General features: G+C 35.2%; 1 protein-coding gene across 7 annotated transcripts in view; it reads left to right on the forward strand.

Annotated features, from left to right (window-relative positions):
* FAM126A (family with sequence similarity 126 member A) overlaps positions 1-17,976 on the forward strand; it is a 131,531-nt gene that overhangs the window by 50,206 nt on the left and 63,349 nt on the right. For all 7 annotated transcript variants that reach the window (XR_004276721.1, XM_032304237.1, XM_032304235.1 and 4 more), the window contains exons 3-7: positions 5,789-5,890; positions 14,578-14,757; positions 15,574-15,654; positions 16,252-16,367; positions 16,741-16,836. Coding sequence is in view for 6 of the 7 variants with exons in the window: in XM_032304237.1 (XP_032160128.1) it covers positions 5,789-5,890; positions 14,578-14,757; positions 15,574-15,654; positions 16,252-16,367; positions 16,741-16,836 (575 nt within the window). In the remaining variant the exon portion in view is untranslated. The remainder of the gene's footprint in view (positions 1-5,788; positions 5,891-14,577; positions 14,758-15,573; positions 15,655-16,251; positions 16,368-16,740; positions 16,837-17,976) is intronic.

Here is a 17,976-nt window from a genome sequence, read left to right on the forward strand (position 1 = left end):
TGCTTCTGGAGTGTTTAACATGGTTCATTATATCGTGATTTAAAAAATATGTATTTATTTATTTGAGAGAGAGAGAGCACAAAAGGGGAGAGGAGCAGAGGGAGAAGCAGACTCCCCACTGAGCAAGGAGCCAGACATGGGGCTTGATCCTAGGACCCTGGAATCATGATCTGAGCCAAAGGCTGATGCTTAACTGATTGAGCCACCCAGATACCGCATGATGATTTTTTTGACAGGTTGATGGAAATTGTCAAGTTTAAGAGTTGAGTACTACTTCTAGGGCATTCTTATGTTTAATAGTGAACTGAAATTTGCAAAAACAAATATAGCCAGCCCATTAGCTGTTTTTTAGTATGGGAGTTGTGGAAAGGGGGCATGTAAGGATGGGGGAAGGGTCAACTATTAAGGCAAATAATCGAAAATCATGACTGATCCCCTTACCTTCCTGTTTATTCCCTTGCTCTCCTAGCTTGGATATGTAGCACTCTAGCAAGTGTAGCAGTGAAGGGTAAGGGGGCAGTGCAGTAAGTAGTATGGGCAACAGCATGCCTAGTGTTTGAGGAAGTGGGTAGTTGGGGCAGAGGGTTGCAGAGGTGACATGCAGAAGACTCAGCCAGACTGGTTACATTGGTAGGTTGGTTACTTTGAGTAAATAAGTAAATACATGGAGGATGATAATGGGAGTTAGTTTCTCTATGTCTGAGAAAAGAATTAGAAACATGGAATGAGGAAATTCAAGAAAGAATGCTAAGGTGTTAGCTTAGAATTGAAAGAATCAGTATGAACTCATGGATCTAAATATGTATATGATAAATTTATACATGTAAAACTGTACATAAAGCATCCATGTATTTCCCAGCTTTATTTACTGGGAGGGCCAAGAAACAATGACACCCTGGTAGTAATGAGTACACCATGCACCCAGATCTTGTATTCTAAATACGGGTCTTCCACTAAAAGAAACTAGGATGTGAATGAAGTATTATCTGAATAATATTTTAGCAATATAACATATATTATGTGGGTAACACTATTTTATCAAAATTTTTATGAGTTTAATTCAAGGATAAGGAAACTTTTCCATTGGAAGAAGGGGAGTAAAATCCTGAGCCCCGTGAATTAAAAAAATAATTTTCCTCTGGCTCCCCCAAGATTAAATTTACCCAATTTTCTTTTCCTTCTTTCTTTTTTAGAGATCTTATTTATTTATTTTACAGAGAGAGCATGAGCTGGAGGGAGGGGGAAAAAGGAGAGGGAAGAGCAGGCTTCCTGATGAGCAGGAAACCCATCCCGGGGCTTGATGCCAGGACACTGGGATCATGACCTGAGCCAAAGGCAGATGCTTATCTGACCAAGCCACACAGACTCCCCTAAATTTAGCCAATTTCCAATCAATTTAATATAATGAATGTTTTAAATTTACATTGTAGCTAAAGAGAAGATACTTTCTATTCCTTGTTTAATTTGGTAAGTGTTCCTGAAAATTATTTTGAGTGTATTCTGAATTCTGTTAATATGTATTGAATTCAGCTCTGTTTATGTTTGATAAAGAGATTAAGCTTATCAGGCAAAATCAGCAGTATATTAAAGGTAATAAAAAGTAGAGAAGTGTTGAAAACATATTTTAAGTACTTTTTAAATTAGAGTGTCTTGTCTTTTGAGATGATTTGTGATGTTAGTTACAAGTTTTGGTTAAAATATTTAAGAAAGGAAGTTTGGATATATATATACACACACACATATACACATAATAGAGAGAGAGAGAAAGATTGAGGGAGAGAAGAGTGGAGAAACCTCTGTTTGGTTATTTAATTTGATAACCATGATACTATTAAAGCTATAAGATCATCAGATTGATGAAGTAGTCCAAACACATAGGTACTCAGAAACCTTTTGATGTAATCATTATTATTCTGCTAGATGGTTTTATGATGTTGGAAAAATCACATTAACTTTTTTATGTTTCAATATCCTCATCAGAAAGAGTGAAGTGGGCGGTCTGTGAAGATGATTTTAGTTCTACATTGTTCTATGGTCACAGTCTGAACTTCCAGCCCTATATTCCCCATGCTCACAAATGCACAAGGACAACACAATTTGTTTTGTGCAATTTTTTTTTTCTTTTTTTGCCTTTGGAAAAACTACTCACACCTACTCTAGCTATGGGCCCTCATTAAATATTCTCTTTGTATACCAACAAAGTGATTAGACTTGAGACTTCATTATTTTAGTATTTCATTAATAGTTCAGTTTCTTTTTTTTTTCAAGATTTTTTTCAGGATTTATTTATGTTAGAGACAGAGTGAGCACAAGTTGGGGGAGGGGCAGAGGGGGAAAAGAGAGAAGCAGAATCTGGCTGAACAGGGAGCCCTTGAGAGCTAGACTGTAGGACCCTGAGATCATGACCGGAGTCGAAAACCAAGAGTTGGTTGCTCAACTCACCCAAGTGCCCCTAGATTTTATTTATTTATTCGTTTGAGAGAGAGAGAGAGAGTATACCCACATGCATGAATGGGGGGAGTGGTGGAGAGAGGAAGAGGGAGAGAGAGAACCTCTCAAGCCAACTTCACTAGAGTGCAGGGCTGAAAGAGGGACTTAATCCTAGAACCCTGAGATCATGACATGACCTGAAACTAAGAGCTGGCTGCTCAACCAACTGGGCCACCCAGGCTCCCCTCAGAGTCTATCTTTTTAAAGATGTATTTGTAAAGTATTATCTTTCAGATTGTATTGTGTTTTACTTAATGTTATGTGTAGATTTATCTAGCAGATTTCTAGACTCCTAATTTTTTCAATTTTCTGGTAATCACTGAATCTTAAAATCTAATCTATGTATAATGTTGAATCGAGTTGTTTTATTTATTGGCTCTCCGTCGTCTGTCTTCATTAATTCTCTTCCACCCAACCCATATCACCTCCTTACAGTTTAAAAAAACCATCTGCTAAATGATACTTTAGTATGAAGCATCTGTCTTCTTCAAATTTTGCCAAGACTAATTTCCCATTACTTTATTTTATTTATTTATTTTTTGTCTCCAGTTCTGCCTTCTGAAAACTGAGCAAGCTTAGGTGGTATTTAAGAAGACCAGTACAGGGTGCCTGGGTGGCTCAGTGGGTTAAAGCTTCTGCTTTTGGCTCAGGTCATGATCCCAGGGTCCTGGGATTGACCCCACATCAGGCTCTCTGTTCAGTGGGGAGCCTGCTTCCTCCTCGTCTCTGCCTGCCTCTCTGCCTACTTGTGATCTTTGTCTGTCAAATAAATAAATAAATAATCTTTTAGAAGGCCAGTACCTTTGAACTAGTACAGTGCAAGAAAATATAAAGGTTTGCTGTAATAGTATTTAAATCCATTGGGCCCTGTCAGATCTTAAGTTTTTCAAAGCACTGTTCATAAACGCAGCAATTATATTTTCTTCTTCTTTAGACAATAATGGCTTTTCAACATTTACAGAATGAAATAATGACAGAATTGTGCACTAATTTTTAAAAGCCCCTTCCTCATATTTAGCAGCATAGTGTCCTAGGCCTAGGGTATTTTCTGGGGTTTGTCAGAGAAGAGCTATTCTTTTGCCTTCAGCTGTTTCACAGAAAATATTTTACCTCATGAGGGTTGATTGGTACATAAACTGAAAATTGTAATTCACATTTTTAAAAAGATTTTATTTATTTATGTGTGAGAGAGAGACAGACGGAAATAGTGACAGATAGTGAGAGGAAAGATTGAAGGAGGCTTCCCGCTGATCAGGGAGCCCAGCATGGGGCTCCATCTCAGGACCCTGGGATCATTACCTGAGCTGAAGGCAGATGCTTAACCAACTTAGCCATCCAGGCACCCCTGTAATTCACATTTTTAATGAATGTTACAGTTTTAGCCTAGATAGTATATGTAATATTATAATAATCTTTCTATTTCAGTTCACTAAGTTTTAAATTTTATATTTAGACACACACACATATATACACACACACACATATATTTCATATATATAACTCAGGTTCATTTCCATTTAGGGAGTTAAAAATCTGTTGTTTATTTGGCCGTTATTCCCTTTTATATAAATTCCCCTAGTATTAGGTTACTCTTGATCAAATAACGGAAATGAAATGTTGCCTGGAGATCTTTTGTTACATGCTTTTGAAATATTGAAGAATGCTCTAATCTCCTCTTTATGTAAGCAGTTGCAGCGAAACTTTTTTTTTACTCTGGAGAATGGTGGAAGGTTTCCAGATAGTTCACATTTACTTACCATTCTGGTAAACAAAATATCTTATTGACTTAAAAAAAGAATCTATTCAATTATATATCTTAAAATGAAATGTGACCTATTTTTAAAGAATCTACTGAAGTGTAAACAGTGGCAGTGTTTGTTTCTCATTTTGCTCATCTCTATTGAATCCCTTCAGCAAAGGTTTGAGTATGAGGGCTTATTCTGAGTGCCATAGATGGAGATATTATAAAATAGTTCTTGCCTTTAAGGAGCTCATGGTAAAATAAGAATGAATCATATATCCTTAGTATAAACATTTATGCTGTTGAATTTTCTATGTCTGTTTATACACACGTACACCTATATACATTAACTATAACTGTTTTAAATTACAAAATACTAGGAGATGGGACATGTAAGAAATAGTGTGTATCTTGGAATGACTCTTAGCAATATCTTGAGACATTATATCTACTGCAGGGTTAATATTTGTTGATTGATTGAAGTAATTTGCATGAGAAAAAATGACTTGGAGACAGATATTAAGGAAGGGATATACTCTAGAAAGGTAGGTTTTTGTCATTTGTTATGATGAAGTGTTTTGTTTTGTTTGTTTTGTTTTGTTTTCAGATTTCCCTACTCCTTATACCCAAAACTATCTGACTGGAGTTTTATCTCTTCCCATTCCTTTCTGGTCGTGGTGTCTTTTCTGAATGAATGGTACCGGCAAGCTGTAATTAGTTGTCCATATTTTAAATGGCATTAGGAAAATTAGTTTGCTGGTAGTGTGGCTATTTTTTTTTTTAAGATTTTTATTTATTTATTTGACAGAGAGAGAGAGATTACAAGCAGGCAGAGAGAGAGAGAAGGAAGCAGGCTCCCTGCTGAGCAGAGAGCCCGATGCGGGGCTCGATCCCAGGACCCTGAGATCATGACCTGAGCTGAAAGCAGTGCGACCTAACCCACTGAGCCACCCAGGTGCCCCATAGTGTGGCTATTTTTTTCTCCAATTCTGAGAAGTCTACAAATTTGCCCCCAATTCCCAACTTAATAGTCACTATATGTAACTCAGGAGTTACTTTGATAGATGGTCTGTGGCCTTAAGGTTTGAAACATTATTCAATCCTTATACAACATGTTTATTAAGAAATAGGATCAATACACTAGTGAGATTTGTAACTTCTATAATGCTACCAAAAATGTATCTCTGGCTTTACACATGTTTTGTATCCTACTTCTAACCTGAGACTGTGATCAAAGATGAAATGTTAATGTTAATTTATATCCCTGTTCATGATAAGAAAATTAAATATATTTTTGTTGAGGTATAATTCACATGACATAAAATCCATTGTTTCAGAGGGAAAATATAGTGGTTTTTGGTATAGTTACAATGTTGTGCAAATAACACCAGCATCTAATTCCATCACACCAAAAAAAAAAACTCTATGCCTATTAGTCACCCACAATTCCTCCTCCCCCTCAGGCTCTGGCAACAATTAATCTACTTTCTTTTTATGAGTTTCCTTATTCTGGATATTTCATAAAAATAAAATCTTTTTTTCTTAAAATTTGTTTAGACACTTCCAGAAACATCTTTATCAAATTATGCCACAAATTTGAAAGACAAGAGTTCTTTAGTTTCATCTCTGTATAAAGTTATCCAGGAGCCACAAAGTGAGGTAAGTACTCTTACAGTTTATTGTGCTAGTAGGATTCAGTTGGTTGATTTTTAATTTTTTATTGTGAAATATAACACATATATAAAAGAGTAAGAAAAAGTTTATGTTTAAAGAACTTTGGTATATATTATGGATTGTTTATCTGATTACATTTGAGAAATGGGGTGGTGGGGGGGTTAAGAGTAGAATACTATATGTTCAAAAAATAGTAGAGTAGTATGGTTTCACTTATTTGTGGAGCATAACGAATAGCATGGAGGACATGGGGAGATAGAGAGGAGAAGGGAGTTGGGGGAAACTGGAAGGGGAGGTGAACCATGAGAGACTATGGACTCTGAAAAACAATCTGAGGGTTTTGAAGGGGCGGGGGGTGGGCGGTCGGGGTACCAGGTGGTAGGTGTTATAGAGGGCACGGATTGCATGGAGCACTGGGTGTGGTGCAAAAATAATGAATACTGTTATGCTGAAAATAAAAAATAGATTTAAAAAAATAGTAGAGTAAACAAAAAAGAACTATAATAAAATGAACTTCACTGTACCATCTTCTAGGCCAAGAAATAGAATTATTACCATATTCTAAATCCATCTCTGAACATGTTCCTTCTCTTCCTTTATCTTTTTGTGTGTCTGTTTATCTATCCATCTTGTTAGAAGTAGCCTAGAAAGTCAGGGCCATTATATGTATTGATTGATTCAACAAATATTTGTTTGCTCATTATGAGCCAGCTTCAATGCTAGGCAATAGAAAGTCAAAGATAAGTAACGCATGGTCTTTATCCTGAAAGAAGAAAGGGAGAGAAAATAAGTAAATACATACATTCAAGGCAATGCCTAGATGGATATGCACAATTCCAGGTATGCAAGGTGAGAGGACATTCCAAACTGTTGGGTTAGTGTATGGAGGCCTGAGAAAATGCAAAAATATTTAAGGAATGGCAAGCAGTTTGGCCCAGCTGGTGTTTCTCTGTCCTTCTTTTCTCTTACCCCCATCTTCTTTTCTTTTTTTTAGAAAGAAAATATAGTTTGAAGGTGATAAAATGATCGATACTCCAGATTCTGGTGCTTACAAACCCCATCATTCACAGTAGAAATAGAAAAGGGTTGGAAATACTGTGGAAAATAAATGGCATGGTACTTAGAAAAAAAGCGAATAGGATAATGCAATAGATAACAAGAGAGTAAGACTGGTACTGAAGCTGGAAGGATTAGTTTAGGCTGTAACCATGGTGAGTCTTGAATTCCTTCATAAGCAGTTTAGACTTTTTTTGCACTGAAGGCATGAGTTGGTCAGATTATTGTTTCAGGAAGTTGGCTATGTGGAGGATAGATTGGAGAATAGAAAACTGAAAGCAGCAGATGCTGGGACAATAGCCTGGGAGGGAGCTGTTGAGAATGGAAAGAAGTGGAGTAGAGGGGAGGGATATGAGGTAGGTAGTTTTTGTTTGTTTGGTTGGTTGGTTTTTTTGCTTTTTTGTTTTTTGGGTTTTTTGGTACCTTAGTTTGGTAGATCACATGGCAGCTCTAACACCACTAATGTTATCATTCATTGGTAAAATAACTTATACCCTTAGTCCGGTCCTGTGTAGATCTATGTGCCTTTTGGATGAAGCTCTCAAAGCTTCTCAAAGCTTTGGAAAGGATTCTGGAAAAACCCAGCTTCTGATTATGCTATAAAGTACATCATGACTTTTGCAGGCTGAAGAAAAGATTGGGGATGAAATTGACAAGCCCCAAACTTTACCTGGAATTACTGAATAAAGCTATCATATTTTGCCTCTCCCTTCCTTCTCCCCAAAGCTTTCCAATTTCTATCGTATGTGTAGGAAGCTTGTTTTCTTGAAGGGTGTTAGATTTTAAAGTATTTGGGTAGAAGGTATTTTAAAGTTTTCCATGTTTGAGAATTATTTCACCAAAAAGAATAGGTATAGATATGCGCTTTATTTTTAAAAACAAGTTAAATCTTGTTTCTAATTTACTGTTTAGTATTTTGAAAGTCTTAAAAATTATTCTGTGATGAATGGTGTTTTAACCAGCCTACTTTGGATATAGTTTATAAGGTAAATTTCTGATAGACTAGTTTGGTTCATAGCATTTCTTTTGTTCAGAGTGATTACAGCTCTCATGGTTCAGACCAGTATTTCTCAAAGTGTTTGTGGTGAAGAACTTTTAAGAAGCCTTTTAAAAAATTGCAGTCTGTTACAGACCAATATGTGTACATAATGTACATGATGAGCATGTAACTCACATCATATATGAAGTACCACACAAATTTGATAACCCCTAACTGATCTATACTATATCCTGTTCAGTAAGTCTGCTGATCACCTACTTGAATGTTGTAATATCAAGTTGCTGCAAGTTTCTAAATGCTTCCAATTTCTGTATTTACATTGCTGGGCACTGGTAACATTTGTGGATAGTCTTTGGTCCATGGACCACACTTTTAGAAGTGCTAGTTTAGGAGGTTTTACATGTTAAGTTTGTTGTATGTTTTTATCTTGATTCATGTGGTAAAGATAATGTGTATTCTGTATTCTTAAAACACAACTCAATCTTTAAAAATATACTTAGAAGTGTTTCTAAAGTATAACAGTATATTTTACTTCAATATCATAACCCACCTTTTCCTCTTTATTTTGTATTTTAATTTGGAGATAGTCTTAAAATGTTGATATCATCCATTGTCTTTTGGCATTTTTGAAATTTGGGTAATGGTTTGGGTGTTATTTGAAGTTTGGCAAATTTGTTATTTGGATTTTATTAAGAGTACTTTTTCATTATTCAGTTTATTTCATTTAGTAAGTATTTATTGAACCCATATAATATGCCAGAAATCCCTTAGAAATGTAGCAGTGAACAAAATAGACTAAATTCTTTTTTTTTTTTTTTTTTATTTCCAGCATAACAGTATTCATTATTTTTGCACCACACCCCGTGCTCCATGCAATCCGTGCCCTCTATAATACCCACCACCTGGTACCCCAACCTCCCACCCCCCGTCCCTTCAAAACCCTCAGATTGTTTTTCAGAGTCCATAGTCTCTCATGGTTCACCTCCCCTTCCAATTTCCCCCAACTCCCTTCTCCACTCTAAGTCCCCATGTCCTCCATGCTATTTGTTATGCTCCACAAATAAGTGAAACCATATGATAATTGACTCTCTCTGCTTGACTTATTTCACTCAGCATAATCTCTTCCAGTCCCGTCCATGTTGCTACAAAAGTTGGGTATTCATCCTTTCTGATGGAGGCATAATACTCTATCCCCAGGGGTACAGGTCTGTGAATCACCAGGTTTACACACTTCACAGCACTCACCAAAGCACATACCCTCCCCAATGTCCATAATCCCACCCCCTTCTCCCAAACCCCCTCCCCCCCAGCAACCCTCAGTTTGTTTTGTGAGATTAAAAGTCACTTATGGTTTGTCTCCCTCCCAATCCCATCTTGTTTCATTTATTCTTCTCCTACCCACTTAAGCCCCCATGTTGCATCACCACTTCCTCATATCAGGGAGATCATATGATAGTTGTCTTTCTCTGCTTGACTTATTTCGCTAAGCATGATACGCTCTAGTTCCATCCATGTTGTCGCAAATGGCAAGATTTCATTTCTTTTGATGGCTGCATAGTATTCTATTGTGTATATATACCACATCTTCTTTTTTTTTTTTTTTTTAAAAGATTTTATTTATTTATTTGTCAGAGAGAGAGTGAGCGAGAGCGAGCACAGGCAGACAGAGTGGAAGGCAGAGTCAGAGGGAGAAGCAGGCTCCCTGCGGAGCAAGGAGCCCGATGTGGGACTCGATCCCAGGATGCTGGGATCATGACCCGAGCTGAAGGCAGCTGCTCAACCAACTGAGCCACCCAGGCGTCCCTATACCACATCTTCTTGATCCATTCATCTGTTGATGGACATCTAGGTTCTTTCCATAGTTTGGCTATTGTGGACATTGCTGCTATAAACATTCGGGTGCATGTGCCCCTTTGGATCACTACGTTTGTATCCTTAGGGTAAATACCCAATAGTGCAATTGCTGGGTCATAGGGCAGTTCTATTTTCAACATTTTGAGGAACCTCCATGCTGTTTTCCAGAGTGGCTGCACCAGCTTGCATTCCCACCAACAGTGTAGGAGGGTTCCCCTTTCTCCGCATCCTCGCCAGCATCTGTCATTTCCTGACTTGTTGATTTTAGCCATTCTGACTGGTGTGAGGTGATATCTCATTGTGGTTTTGATTTGTATTTCCCTGATGCCGAGTGATATGGAGCACTTTTTCATGTGTCTGTTGGCCATCTGGATGTCTTCTTTGCAGAAATGTCTGTTCATGTCCTCTGCCCATTTCTTGATTGGATTATTTGTTCTTTGGGTGTTGAGTTTGCTAAGTTCTTTATAGATTCTGGACACTAGTCCTTTATCTGATATGTCATTTGCAAATATCTTCTCCCATTCTGTCAGTTGTCTTTTGATTTTGTTAACTGTTTCCTTTGCTGTGATACAACACATCAATAAAAGAAAGAACAAGAACCATATGATACTCTCAATAGATGCTGAAAAAGCATTTGACAAAGTACAGCATCCCTTCCTGATCAAAACTCTTCAAAGTGTAGGGATAGAGGGCACATACCTCAATATCATCAAAGCCATCTATGAAAAACCCACCGCAAATATCATTCTCAATGGAGAAAAACTGAAAGCTTTTCCGCTAAGGTCAGGAACACGGCAGGGATGTCCATTATCACCACTGCTATTCAACATAGTACTAGAGGTCCTAGCCTCAGCAATCAGACAACAAAAGGAAATTAAAGGCATCCAAATCGGCAAAGAAGAAGTCAAATTATCACTCTTCGCAGATGATATGATACTATATGTGGAAAACCCAAAAGACTCCACTCCAAAACTGCTAGAACTTATACAGGAATTCAGTAAAGTGTCAGGATATAAAATCAATGCACAGAAATCAGTTGCATTTCTCTACACCAACAGCAAGACAGAAGAAAGAGAAATTAAGGAGTCAATCCCATTTACAATTGCACCCAAAACCATAAGATACCTAGGAATAAACCTAACCAAAGAGACACAGAATCTATACTCAGAAAACTATAAAGTACTCATGAAAGAAATTGAGGAAGACACAAAGAAATGGAAAAATGTTCCATGCTCCTGGATTGGAAGAATAAATATTGTGAAAATGTCTATGGTACCTAAAGCAATCTACACATTTAATGCAATTCCTATCAAAGTACCATCCATCTTTTTCAAAGAAATGGAACAAATAATGCTAAAATTTATATGGAACCAGAAAAGACCTCGAATAGCCAAAGGGATATTGAAAAAGAAAGCCAACGTTGGTGGCATCACAATTCCGGATTTCAAGCTCTATTACAAAGCTGTCGTCATCAAGACAGCATGGTACTGGCACAAAAACAGACACATAGATCAATGGAACAGAATAGAGAGCCGAGAAATAGACCCTCAACTCTATGGTCAACTAATCTTCGACAAAGCAGGAAAGAATGTCCAATGGCAAAAAGACAGCCTCTTCAATAAATGGTGCTGGGAAAATTGGACAGCCACGTGCAGAAAAATGAAATTGGACCATTTCCTTACACCACACACAAAAATAGACTCAAAATGGATGAAGGACCTCAATGTGCGAAAGGAATCCATCAAAATCCTTGAGGAGAACACAGGCAGCAACCTCTTTGACCTCAACCGCAGCAACATCTTCCTAGGAACAACGCAAAAGGCAAGGGAAGCAAGGGCAAAAATGAACTATTGGGATTTCATCAAGATCAAAATAGACTAAATTCTTGATCTTTTGGATTAGAACTTGTATTCTGGTAGGTGAGGTAGACATTAAGCAAATACCTAAATAAACAATACAGTGTTAGTTAGTGATAAAACTATGAAGAAAAATAAAGTGGAGTAGGGAGAGTACATGTTGAGATTCTGGAGGTATTGGTTGAATCAGCTCTGAATGAACAAGGGGGGAAACATAAAATTAGGGGCAAGAGTTTTCCAGGAGATGAAATAGTAAACGCAAAGACCCTGTGATAGGAAATGTGTGGTATGTTCAAGAAATTATAGACAGTTTATGGGTACAATGCAGTTTGCTTGACTAGTCCTTTTAACTGACTATAACTTTAAGACAGCCATATGATTAGAGGCTAGCAGAGCTCAACTGTGTTATGAAACCAACTGTTTTGTGAAAGAGCCATATAAAATCTCTTTGGTGCTCTAGGCACAGGGAGCCCAAACTAAGGAGAGATCATTCAGGGGGTACTGACACCTGAACAGTGGTGTCCTTCCAACTTTTCTGTATCTTTTTCCTACCTATGCTCCTGAGTAATAGTTCAAAGTAAAAAAATTAATTTGCAAGATTTTCTTGTAAATTTATGCAAACTAAACTCTTTTTCAACTTCTATCCCTGCTTTAATCATTCAAAGGCATTTTAATGTCACATTTCTATTACCATTAGAAATCTCTCTTAGGATACAGACTTCTTACTTACAAATGGATTTACAAAAGTTTATTTATAACCTACTTGCTTTAGAATCCAGAATGTATTTTAGAATGGGAAAAAGGTACATGATGACTAGGTTCTTCTTAGACCCACAAAAAGCCCATTTAATACCTGAAAATATACTCGAGATACAATTCTCTCTTAATAATACTGTAAAATGTACCCACCAAATATAATACGTCCATGAGAAAATACATACAAAAAGTCAAACCAAACACTAGTTAACACAGCATGTTCTAATGCTCTATTGCTTGTCTCAAATATATTCAAGTTAGATATGTCAAATACTGGCTGTATTTCTCATCTTATGTATTTGTCTATGCTTTTCTGATATTTTTCAGGTATGTTTGTAAAGGAGTCAAAAAATGTTAGCTCCAGTTCTAACATTTGTGAGCTGCATAATTTTGGCCATGGTAGATAGCCTTTGTCTCGATTTCCTTGTGTAGAAAGTATGGATAATGATATTCAACCCTACAGTGGTGTGGGAATTGAACAGGTTCAAGTCCTTTGAAAGTACTTTGCAAGTTGTAAAACACTGCACAGATATTGGTATATCTCTCTCTTGGTTTGACATGCATAATTTCATCTAACCTCATTTTAACAATGTTTTCTCCACCCCTTTGAAGCTGTCTTCATTTGGTCCTGCTTTCATAAAGCAAAAACTCTTTTAATTTTCAATTTTAAATTGGCTGTAAGATATTTTGAGGGTGTTTTGATTAAAGTTGATTATGTTTCATGCAGACTATTGAATCAATTTTCAACATAAGATTTCATAATTTTGCAAATTTTGTTTGGTTACATAAATTGCTTTAACCAAAGATTTCCCAGGTATTTAAGGATGAGGGCTGTTATACAACAATACAAGATTGCTGACATTGGTCCTCAAAGAAATTTTAAAGACTCTACTCTGAAAGCCAAACATTTCCCTGCCAGTTTTTCTTTTTTCCTACTACCCCCAACCTAGTTATTTCAAATTCCTACTTTAAAAACATCTCTTGTTATCTGTGAATGGGGTTACTTTGCCTCTAGCTGTCCAGTTTCCTGTTACCCTTGCCATGCCCTCTGACAACCATTTTGGGAATGAAAAAAATATGCCTTAACTGTCAGTAGTTAGATAATTTTTCTATAGGAAAAATTAATTAGACAATGTTTATTGCAGTGTAATTTCCACTATACCTTGTATATATAATACTGACTTTAATTATACCCAGTATATTTTACATATTTAGCATATTTGAAATCAGAACATCCACCATATCTTAGTTTCTGTTCATTACAATTACTGGAAGTAGAGATTTTGTTTAGTAAATTAACTTAAATCTATTGCCTAAGTTAGTGAAGTGAATGAACTCTAGTTCATTCAACTATATGAAAATAAAACAGCCTGAAAAATTTCTGAAAAATCAGTACCCCGTGAATCTCTTCATATATTTATGACTTGTGTGTGATCATTGTATATGCTTTAAAGTAATCCTTACATATAAGAGTATCTTATGTTAACTTTCTGTTTTTAAAAAAGTGTCTATGATATAGTTACCTCTATTAACTGGGTAATGCTGGCATGTGGTGGGAGAGGAAAAAGTTATAGATAACTCCAGATTGTGTTTCAGATAAAATGATAGCAATGTTTAGATTATCCAGGGACAATGAATCATGATTCCAATAGAGATCTAGATCTAGGGTGCTGTAATTATTCAGCTATTCCACACACATTGCTGTGGCGTGCTGCCTAATTATAAGCTCAGGAGGGTAATATGATGATTCCCATTTCAAATTCTCCAACCCTGTATGTAATCATGTATATACTGGCATGTTTTATCAGAAAAATAAATTAGGATTAATAGGGAAGAAACTTCTTACAACCTAACTATTTTAATAAGTTAAAAAGCTGGTATGAATAACAATACCACTTTAGAGTTATAGATTATTTTAAAGTTTACAGGTGCTTCCAAATGCATTTATTTTGAACTGTTTGGCCTTCCACTAGAAGTAAACCTTCAAAAGTTTGCTAAATAACTTAGCAGTGAATAGTTTTGCTTTCAAAAAAATGAAAACATTTATATATTTCAGTAATTACCAATCAGGGAAAGCCATTTTTATTTCCTGTGTCATTGTCATTCAAATACAGTCTAATCCTTGAATTAACACTTCATCTTTTTTCCAGTTGCTAGAACCTGTCTGTCACCAGCTCTTTGAATTCTATCGCAGTGGAGAAGAGCAGTTGCTTCGATTTACACTGCAGTTTCTTCCAGAATTGATTTGGTGCTACCTTGCTGTCTCAGCCAGCAGAAATGTGCATAGCAGTGGATGTATTGAAGCTCTTCTTCTAGGGGTTTACAATTTGGTTTGTATTTAATGTAATTTGTTTGTATTTAACAAATGTTTGTCAAAAGCAAATATATAACCTTTTCAGCAAAAGTGAATACATAATATTAACTACTTTTCATTGTAGTCAAGCTAATATTTGTTTTTCATACATCAAATGATGCATAGCTCATTCTCCTAAAAATAACCTTATGGAGGTTGAAGGGCATACAGGCATACATATAATTAATTATGTGACTGTACCTTTTTGGATTGATTGAAGGCTGAAAATCAGACCATTTCAGTTCTTTTATAGATAGATCTAAAAATATCAATGTTGAATTTTAAATTTTTTAAATTTTAAAATTTATTGTTTATAAATTGTCTTTTAGTGGCCTTCACAGAAAGCTTAGGAGAAGAGATCTAGTCTAATATGTACCTCTAATAATTTCATAAAATCTGGACTGTTTCTGGATTTACATACCATTGATTTAACAGATAGTTTTCATTCTAGATATTTAGGGTTTCTACTTTTTAAAAAGGAAAAGAAATTTAAGGGCCTTTTCTTGACATATTTCATAACTATGTTAATTGATTTAGAAAATGTAACTTTTTACATAAGGATAACCAGTGATTATTAAGACATTACGCATCTCTATTTCAGCTATCCTATGTTATGAAGGTTAACTCCTGGTGTTTATAAATATTTGATAACTGATTATCATAGTTTATGATTTTAGTTGGCCTTAAAATTGCTTTCATTTCAGGTCTTTTTTTTAAGACTAACAGCTTATAATTAGTTTTTAAACTTTTGTATAAGAAATAAATATTTTAAGATTTTTTTCCACTTTTATAGGAAATAGTTGACAAACAGGGACATAGCAAAGTACTGAGTTTTACGATTCCATCTTTATCCAAACCATCTGTATATCATGAAGTAAGTGACATTTTATCAAGGTAAATTTTTTGGTTCTAAGATTTGAAATTGCTATAAATTAGGGTCTGGTTATTGAGGCCCCCCAAAATTGATTAATTTATTACTACCTTAAAAAGTATAAAACACCAGACAAGGTATTTACTATTCCTAAAGTGAAATGAGAAATCAGAATTATAAAACTTTAAAATCTGATTGTTTAAGAGATCTACAGAAAATACTCATTTTGAAATATTTTTCTCTCCTTTTGATGGATAAAACTAATCTAATATTTTTGTATGTGGCAATTATGTATTTCTGGGGTAGAACTTTTTTAAGTTCTTATTTTAATTCCAGTATACTTTACATACAGCATTATGTCTGTACAAAATAGTGATTCAACAGTTCCATACATGGCCCAGTATTGGTGTAGAATTTTTTAAGTTAAACTAATTTTATTTTTATTTGTGCTTTGGTTTTTAATTAATTGTTAAAACTTTGAGCAGTTGGAATATTTTTAAGATATATGATATTCATAGCAATCGTTCTTAGTGGTTTATAAAATCTTATTATCACATTTTCAATAGAATGGCTTTTTCTTCTTTATTCAAATGTCTCTAGCCTTCCAGCATTGGGTCCATGGCTCTGACTGAGAGTGCATTATCCCAGCATGGTTTGTCAAAAGTTGTGTACAGTGGACCTCACCCCCAAAGGGAGATGCTGACAGCACAGAATAGGTATACTGTGGAGACATAACCTACCACACTGATTTTTTTAAAAACCATTTCAGCATATTTATAAATAATGTTTATGAGCTATATGTACACTTTAAAAAATCCTTGGTCATTTTATACAAGAGAAAAACATATTTGTGTGATTTGTTACTTTATACTTTGGTTCAGATGTCATCTGGAGCATTGAATTTTTAAGATAATTTGCACGTGACTGTGACTTGAGAAGTCTTGTCTTTTCAGTTTTATATTGTTATTGATATGGTTATATTGTATGGGTCTGTTCTCTAACATAATTTCTTTCCATAATGCCTGCCTAATTATGGTTGACTTCTTAGAATTCTAAAGATTTGTAAATATTCTTTTGGTTTGTTTTTAGGTTTGAAGTGTTAACATTCCTTTTGTTGTGTTACAACGCTGCCTTAACCTACATGCCCAGTGTTTCTCTTCAATCATTGTGTCAAATTTGTTCAAGGTAAATAAAAATTCTAATGTTTTTAATATTGAAATATATGAATCTAAGATTGTGAATTTGTTACATATCTAAATTATTTTTATTTTGTTTAATCATTTAAAACATTCAAGAAGTTAATGCGGAACTCAGCCTACCCAGCATTTAGAAAGCTCCCGATAAATGGCAGTTCCAAAAAACATAATGAAGAGGGTAAAACTGAATTACATTTCAGTGGAATATTTAATCAGAAAAGAATCATACTGCATAATTAAAAAGATGGAACTGTTAAAACCTTTTGATTTTTGGCATGTGGTTTGTTTCTGTTTCGTTACTTTGTTTTTATTTATTTTTATTGTGCTCTAATTTGGTACCAAGAAACAAGTAAGAGATACTGTTTTTAAATTCTCCTTGTTAAGAAAAAAAATGAACCAAGAGGTTGATTAAATAAATTACAGTAGTCCTTAGGTATGCTATGCAAACATTTAAAAATTGTGATTTAAATTAAATTTAATTTATATTTAAATTAAATGTCTACTATTTAGTGATAGTATATATGGTATGATTCCAGCATTGACAATATTAATAATACTTAAGTCTACTTGGTGGAATTATGGTTTATTTTAATTTTTTTCCTGTGTGATTTTTTTGTCATTCTTTAAATTTTCTATGATAAATATATTACGTTTGAAAAAAAGAAAACAAAACAGAAGACAGAGAAAATGCCTTTAGTAATACAAGTAAATAAAGGGAAATGGAATTAAGAGGCTTCTCGAGTAATTTAGATTTGGGGAACTCATTTAGAAGATGCAACTTTGGAAAGTTAATAAGAGGGAGGGTATCTAGAGCAATACTTAAAATCAAATCAACTGCAATTGCACTACTTGGTATTTACCCCAAAGATACAGATATAATGAGAAAAAGGGCCATCTGTACCCCAATGTTTATAGCAGCAATGGCCATGGTCGCCAAACTGTGGAAAGAACCAAGATGTCCTTCAACAGACGAATGGATAAGGAAGATGTGGTCCATATACACTATGGAGTATTATGCCTCCACCAGAAAGGATGAATACCCAACTTTTGTATCAACATGACGGGACTGAAAGAGATTATGCTGAGTGAAATAAGTCAAGCAGAGAGAACCAATTTTTATATGGTTTCA

Source organism: Mustela erminea, chromosome 11 (genome assembly GCF_009829155.1).
Source record: "Mustela erminea isolate mMusErm1 chromosome 11, mMusErm1.Pri, whole genome shotgun sequence".
NCBI classification, from domain to species: Eukaryota; Metazoa; Chordata; class Mammalia; order Carnivora; family Mustelidae; genus Mustela; species Mustela erminea.